General features: G+C 43.6%; 1 protein-coding gene across 1 annotated transcript; it reads left to right on the forward strand.

The window, feature by feature from the left end:
- Positions 1-1,024: 1,024 nt before the first annotated feature.
- Positions 1,025-7,478, forward strand: LOC143638954 (zinc finger X-linked protein ZXDB-like). The gene has a single exon (XM_077106992.1). The coding sequence runs from the start codon at positions 1,087-1,089 to the stop codon at positions 3,556-3,558; it is 2,472 nt and encodes an 823-aa protein (XP_076963107.1). The 5' UTR covers positions 1,025-1,086; the 3' UTR covers positions 3,559-7,478.

The following is a 7,478-nucleotide window of genomic DNA, read 5'->3' on the forward strand; positions in this document are numbered from 1 at the left end:
CCTAAACCTTTCTCCTACCAGACACTTCACCCTATATTTATGTTAACTGCCTATGGCAAATCAGTTGGAGGATCATCATCACTAATAAGATCACTAGGCATCAAAGGTCATGTCATTACAGTAAGACTGGGCAACCACACTTCCATGAGAGCAGGTACCCCAGTTTACTGCATTTCCTGTCAGTCCACAGGCATCCATGTGCTGGAGAAACTAGAGTAAACCAAAGAATATCTTCATTGTGTTGTGAGATTGGACATGAGCTTTATCATGGTGATAATGGTAACTGATGATGGAAGGGCAAAGAGTTGGTTTAGGTTGAGCACTGTACAGGGAAAACCCAGGTGCAGATTAGGTTTTCCAGATCCCAGCATAAATTGTGTCATTCTCCAGGCTTAGCATTTCTAAGCAGAATTGTGCTAATGTGTTTTGGCCCCATCTCCTATTCTATTCTCTGACAAAATCCTATGTGGAAAAAATTTCCCAGGACCTTGCTTAAGATAATTCAGAGTATAGAAGTTTGAGTAGGGGCATCTGCAACAGAAATCCTAGCACTATGGTAATTTAATGGCGACACACACTTCATTTTCTCAGAAATTTTCTCTCATCCATCAATCCATCCAGCCAGTCAGCCTGTCAATAATTTTTAATCCACAAAACGTATTAAGCAACATGCTTATTGCCAGGAGAGGTTGGGGTGTGTTCATTTAGGTATATACAATGTGGTACAGATTTACGTTGCTTTTATCGGATAGAAACCTAGGTACTCTAGAACCAATACTGAATGAGCTGTCATTTCCTCATTACCTCAAAAGACCATCTTGATTACTTACTAATATAAACTGTGGAACTTATTTATGCGCATCAGGCTCTGAGTCTGGGCTTCCTATTTGTTCCAGAAACCCAGTACCAGAATATTTAAATCACTGTGGCGTTAAATACGTTTTAATATCTGATAGGGCCACTTTCTGCGCATTGCACTTTTTTTTTTTTTTTTCCCCTCTCAGGAACGTGTTCGGGCCCGCGGCAGGGGGCGGGGTCGCGCCTCCGCCGCGGCTCCGGTTCCAGCCGAGCCTCACGGACGCAGAGATGGAAATCCCGAGGCTGCTCCCGGCTCGCGGGACAAGACAGGACAGCGGCGGTTATTGCCCCGCGGGCGGCGGCGGGGTCCACCGAGGCCCTGACCCGCAGGCTGGTCAGGCCCCCGCGCGGCGCCTTCTACTGCTCCGGGGGGCCCAAGATGGCGGGCCCGTGCCGCGGAGCGAGGAGGCCCGCAGGGCCTCACGGGGCCGGGGCCCGGGCCCAAGCCCGAGCCCGTTGGCGCCGAGGCCGAATCACCCGAGCAGCGGCGGCGACGACTTCTTCCTGGTGCTGCTTGACCCGGTGGGTGGCGACGTGGAGACCTCGGGCACGGATCAGGCCGAAGGGCCCGTGTGGAGGGAGGAGGCCGAAGCGGGCCTGGGGCCCCAGGGGGACGAGAGCGGCGCGAACCCTGCGGGCCGCCCTGCGCTGGGCCCCCGGTGCCTGTCCGCGGCCCCGGTCCCGGGCCCGGCCCCGGTCCCGGTCCCGGTCCCCGTCCCGGTCCCGGTCCCGATCCCGATCCCGGCTCCAGCCTCAGGCCCGGGCCACGGGGCGGCCTTCGCAGGCACCATCACTATCCATAACCAGGACCTGCTGTTGCGTTTTGAGAACGGCGTCCTCACCCTGACCACGCCCCCGCTGCCGGCCTGGGAGCCGGGGGTCGCGCCTTTCCCGCAGCCTGGGGGTCTAACTGCCCCGCCGCCAGCCGGGTTCCCGCACACCGCGCAGTTGGGTGACTGCCCAGAGCTGCCGCCCGAGCTCCTGCTGGCCGAGCCGGCGGAACCTGCGCCGGCCCCGGCTCCTGAGGAGGAGGCTGAGGGCCGGGCCGCCTCCCAGAGCCCTCGCGGGCCGCTGGGCCAGGCCCCAGGCGTGGTGCTGTACCTGTGCCCCGAGGCGCAGTGCGGACAAACCTTCGCCAAGAAACACCAGCTGAAGGTGCACCTGCTGACGCACAGCAGCAGCCAGGGTCAGAGGCCCTTCAAGTGCCCCCTGGGCGGCTGCGGCTGGACCTTCACCACATCTTACAAGCTCAAGAGGCACCTGCAGTCGCATGACAAACTAAGGCCTTTCGGCTGCCCGGTGGAGGGCTGTGGCAAGAGCTTCACCACTGTGTACAACCTCAAAGCACACATGAAGGGCCATGAGCAGGAGAACTCCTTCAAATGTGAGGTGTGCGAGGAGAGCTTCCCCACGCAGGCTAAGCTCAGTGCCCACCAGCGCAGCCACTTCGAGCCAGAGAGGCCCTACCAGTGTGCGTTTTCCGGCTGCAAGAAGACGTTTATTACCGTGAGTGCCCTGTTTTCCCATAACCGCGCCCATTTCAGGGAACAGGAACTCTTTGCCTGCTCTTTCCCTGGCTGCAGTAAACAGTATGACAAGGCTTGTAGGCTGAAAATTCACCTGCGGAGCCACACAGGCGAGAGACCTTTCCTTTGTGACTTTGAGGGCTGTGGCTGGAATTTCACCAGCATGTCCAAACTCTTAAGGCACAAAAGGAAGCACGATGATGACCGGAGGTTCACGTGCCCTGTAGAAGGCTGTGGGAAATCTTTCACAAGGGCCGAGCATCTGAAAGGCCACAGCATAACCCACCTGGGCACAAAACCTTTCGTGTGTCCTGTGGAAGGCTGCTGTGCCAGGTTTTCTGCTCGTAGTAGTCTCTACATTCACTCCAAGAAACACCTGCAGGATGTGGAGACTTGGAAGAGTCGTTGCCCCGTCTCCACCTGTAATAAACTCTTCACGTCCAAGCACAGCATGAAGACCCACATGGCCAAAAGGCACAACCTTGGCCAGGATCTCTTAGCTCAGCTCGAAGCTGCAAATTCTCTCACGCCCAGCAGTGAGCTTACCAGCCAGGGACAGAATGATCTCAGCGATGCAGAGATAGTGTCTTTCTTCTCTGATGTGCCTGGCAAGAGTTCTGCTGCAGTGCTGGACACCGCATTGGTCAATTCTGGAATCCTGACTATTGATGTGGCTTCTGTGAGCTCCACTCTGGCAGGGAATCTGCCTGCCAACAATAATAATTCTCTAGGGCAGGCTGTGGACCCTCGGGCCTTGATGGCCACCGGTGACCTTCCTCAGAGCCTGGATACCTCTCTCTTTTTTGGAACGACAGCTGCTGCTTTTCAGCAGGGTCCCTTAGATATGGATGATGTCTCCAGTGTAAGCGTGGGGCCACTGGGGCCTCTGGGTTCTTTGGCAATGAAAAACTCGAGTCCAGAGCCCCAGACTTTGACACCCAGCAATAAGTTAACAGTGGACACAGAAGCTCTGACTCCTTCAAGCACCCTTTGTGAAAACAGTGTTTCAGAACTACTGACACCAACCAAAGCGGATTGGAATGTACATCCTGACTCCGACTTCTTTGGACAGGAGGAAGAAACCCAGTTTGGATTCCCCAATCCAGCAGGAAACCATGGTTCTCAGAAAGAAACAGATCTTATCACAGTGACTGGCAGCCCATTTTTGGTATGAATCAACTCTATTTGTTACTTGCCATGTGGCTTACTTTATTAACACTCAACTTTGAGGGTCTTCTGGACTGAAGGGTTTGCAGAAGAACACATCCCTGGACTACAAGCTTGGAGAGTTAAATTCTGATCTTGAGTCTGGAACTGACAAGTTCTGTGACCCTGAGCAAGTCACTTAACCTATCTGAGCCTTAATTTCCTTATTTATAAAATGATGTGCTTTGAATGCATTGTTTCTAAGCTCTTTTCTGCTCTGTATTTTTGTGATAGTGTGCTTTATCTGGAAAAATGTAGGGTGTTTCACCATCATTACTTATTGCATGTGCTTCTAATGTCATAGAAAGGGTTTTGATCCCTTTGAGAACTAAATGATCAGAGATGGAGAAACTGGTATTTAAAATGTTAATAGAAGTTTTACATAGTTTCATGATATTTGTAAAATCTGTTAGTAGAGTTCAAAAGGAACCTATAGATATTGGTTGGTTGTTTGCCTTTTCATCATTTTAGCCCTCCTCACCCTTTTTAATAGGAGACTGTATTTTTGTTGTGGAAAATGGTAGAGCTTGATATGATACAATCCCAGACTCAACTATTGCCTTTGTGGTGTTTGATAAGTGGCCTTAAAGACTTTATTTAATTTTGCTCAGCCTTAGTTCCCTAGCTTTAAAACAGTCATAGCAATGTACATATATCTGGTGCATATTAGACTCCTTTTTCTATCCTAGTAGTTGGTATTGAAGAGAAATATTATATATTTTGGCACATTTTGTGATTTTTTTTTCCTGCTCTTCTATTTCCTGCCTCCAAGGGGCAAAATGGACATAATTTAATTTCTCACTTTTGCCAACAAAGAATGTTTATGAGGGTTAAGAAAGAGGGAAGGGAATTTATTTCTTCCGTGGATTAAAATTATTTTTCCCACACAGTTTTTATGTGACATTGACCACATGTCCATTTGTCCAGTTTCATAGTTAGTGTCTTTGCTTTGTGTCCAGTGCCAGCTCTTTACACAACCACAGAGGGTATTCTTCCAAGAAAATCTGGGAGTGGACCAGAGGGAAATTTTCTCCTTTCTGCCCTGGAAAGCTCATTGTTTGCCCTCTCTGGAATGACAGGTTTTGTCTACATTTTAACTCGATACTGTCTGTCTTACATGAATATATCATTTTAAATTTACATGGAACTTTCACACATATAAAATTTCATCCTCTCAATCCTGAGATGTAGTTATGGTGAAGTCTGAACTACAACTTATACTAAAATTTACCCAACTCATATTACAGATGGATTTCACTTAATAACTATTAACTATATGTATCAAACAAGGAGGAAATATTTCTACCTCTCATTCTACTCTTCTGAATTTCATGATCATTTTGTTTATAACCAGTTGCTCTGTTCCACCATAATATATATCTGTTACCTTCTATTTGCTCTGCTTCCTTGCTACCACCAGTCTTTTCCATATATCTCCTTTATTTATCTATTTTTTTTTATTAGACCAGTCTGTTTTGTGGTCATCATGTCTTTGTCATTCTCATGGTCAATTTTTCAGTCATGATATTTACTTTAAGTCTTTGTGTACACTGAGAAAGTTTTTTTCTGGATTCAGATGGCGAAGTTTTAAAATATGAATCCGATTCTAATTGGGATATTTTATATATGGTTTTAGTGAGTTCTACTTTTCTAAATTTTTTCACAGTTCTTTCTAGAACACACTGTTAGCTGTTTTAAGACATCCAAACTCAGTTCTGTTTGCATGTGGATACTTGAGGATAACAATTTTCATAGTACTTTGGCAGTATACTTTATAATTTGTCAGTTTGAAATTCATCTCTACCACCTTTATAATTTTAAATTGGTTGTATTTTTTACAGTGACAAAGCAAAAAAATACATACATTTGTAGTTCAAAGAAATAGAATTTTATTTCTCCCTCAGCACTTTGGAAAGATTTAAAACCAGTTTTAGGTATGTATCATCATTAGTTGAAATAATTCATAGTCTCTTATATCATTTTTCCTTTCCTACGGGCAGCAATGTGAAGGCCTGAGGTGAATTTATCTGTCTTAGGCATATATCAAAGCATATAACTATAAACATATGTTAAAATTCTGCCACTTTATTTAATCTTGCAGACCAATTTTATCCCATTAAAAACTAGCATAAAACATACTTTTGCTATACTCTGTAAAATTCTCAAAGTATTATTCTCCTTTAAGAATTATCTTTAAGATTTATCTTTTCATTCACTTTTCCTAGCATGGTGGTGGAAATGACATGTAATTGTCATCAGTATATGACTGCAGACATAATGGTTATATTTCTGTTGTGTTGGTGTAAATTTGCTATTTTGTGAAATATTGGGGCATGATTTAATTTCATCTCATTTGCTTTTGTGCCTCCTCAGTATTTGATTTATTAAAAATCTGCCACATGAAAGTAGAATAATAAAAGGCCTTGCAGGAAGGTTTGATTCCAGAGGGCCCTGTAAGCATATTTATCATGAGTTAAAATATGTTAATCTTGACATTTTACCACTTCTTAGAGTGTTACATAATTGAAAGCCTTGAGTAGTGGAAGTGAAACTTGATAGAATGTGAGGAGCATCTTTCTCTGTGGATAGAATGTTTCACATTCCCACCTGGAAAACAAAAAGGTTATACTTCAGCAAGGTATTTAGACTATTTTTGATGCCAAATAAAACAGTGATTAATTCTCTGGGAATATTTATAACCCCTCAATAATTATTAATATCACTCAGATCCACTTGGTGATTTTATAATACTCAAAATTGAATTTAGATGCAACTCACACAAAATATGTGATGATTGAAATGTAAATTTGATCTAAAATTATATACTGCTTTTGAAAAATAAGTTTGCTTAGAAATTTTTTGAAGGCAGATTGTGCCCTGAGGGTTTAGAGAGCATATATATTGTCTAAGCATGAAACTACATATTAAAAGAAAAGCACTGTTTAAAAAAATATATTTTCAAGTCCAAATTGATGGGGCTTTTAAGGATAATTTTTACACTAGAGACCCTATTATATATTTTAAGTTCATTTACTGACCATATGGAGAATGCAAGGTAGATGGGTAGGGATGGAGAAAAGAAATGTTAAATATGAACCATATCTTGATTTTAGAGAGGACATAGAAATTAATATATTTAACACTTAACAAGTAAACAATATCATCAAACATGTTTTCAGACATCTAAAGAATGACTTGGAGGCAAAAAGAACTTCATGAGATTTAGTTATGTAGAGAAGAAGGTTGGTGAGTTCCAGCCAGGGAGAAAAAAAGCACAAGAATAGGATCCATTTGCAACTGGTTGCCTGCATAATGCTGGGAAAGACAACCTAGTTCAAATGCAAAACTCATGTTTGGTGAGATCCAAGTGTTAGGGTTAAACTGCCAATATGATGCCAAAGTTTGGAGGACAAGTCAGTAGATAGGGCTTTATTCTGGACATGGTTAAAAGATGAAATATTTGAGAAGGGAAATAAAAATATGAATATATAGAAAGATTAACATAGTAGACATGTACAATGTGGATTTGAGGGTTGTGTGATGGGAAAATAAGTTGTAGAGTCTGTTGTGATAATTCCAGAGTGCTGTGATGAAGATGAACATTTAGACTGGAATGGTGGGAGGAAGGGAAAGGAGATATTTCCAATTTGAGGAAATAAATATCTTGTTGACTTATTGAATATATAGGACCATCCATCAGAAAGTGAAAGGAAGATAAAAACTGGCATTAAAGTTTTCTTGGAGTCTGTAAAAATTACATTTCATTAATACAAACAAGTTGTATATGAAACCTTTTCAGTAATATTTATGGAAAGATGTTTAAAGCATGTAAATGCACTGGGAAGTGATAAATCATTGTTATCCTTTAATAAACTATGTATATGTGGA

This window comes from Callospermophilus lateralis, chromosome X, assembly GCF_048772815.1.
Source record: "Callospermophilus lateralis isolate mCalLat2 chromosome X, mCalLat2.hap1, whole genome shotgun sequence".
Lineage (NCBI taxonomy): Eukaryota > Metazoa > Chordata > Mammalia > Rodentia > Sciuridae > Callospermophilus > Callospermophilus lateralis.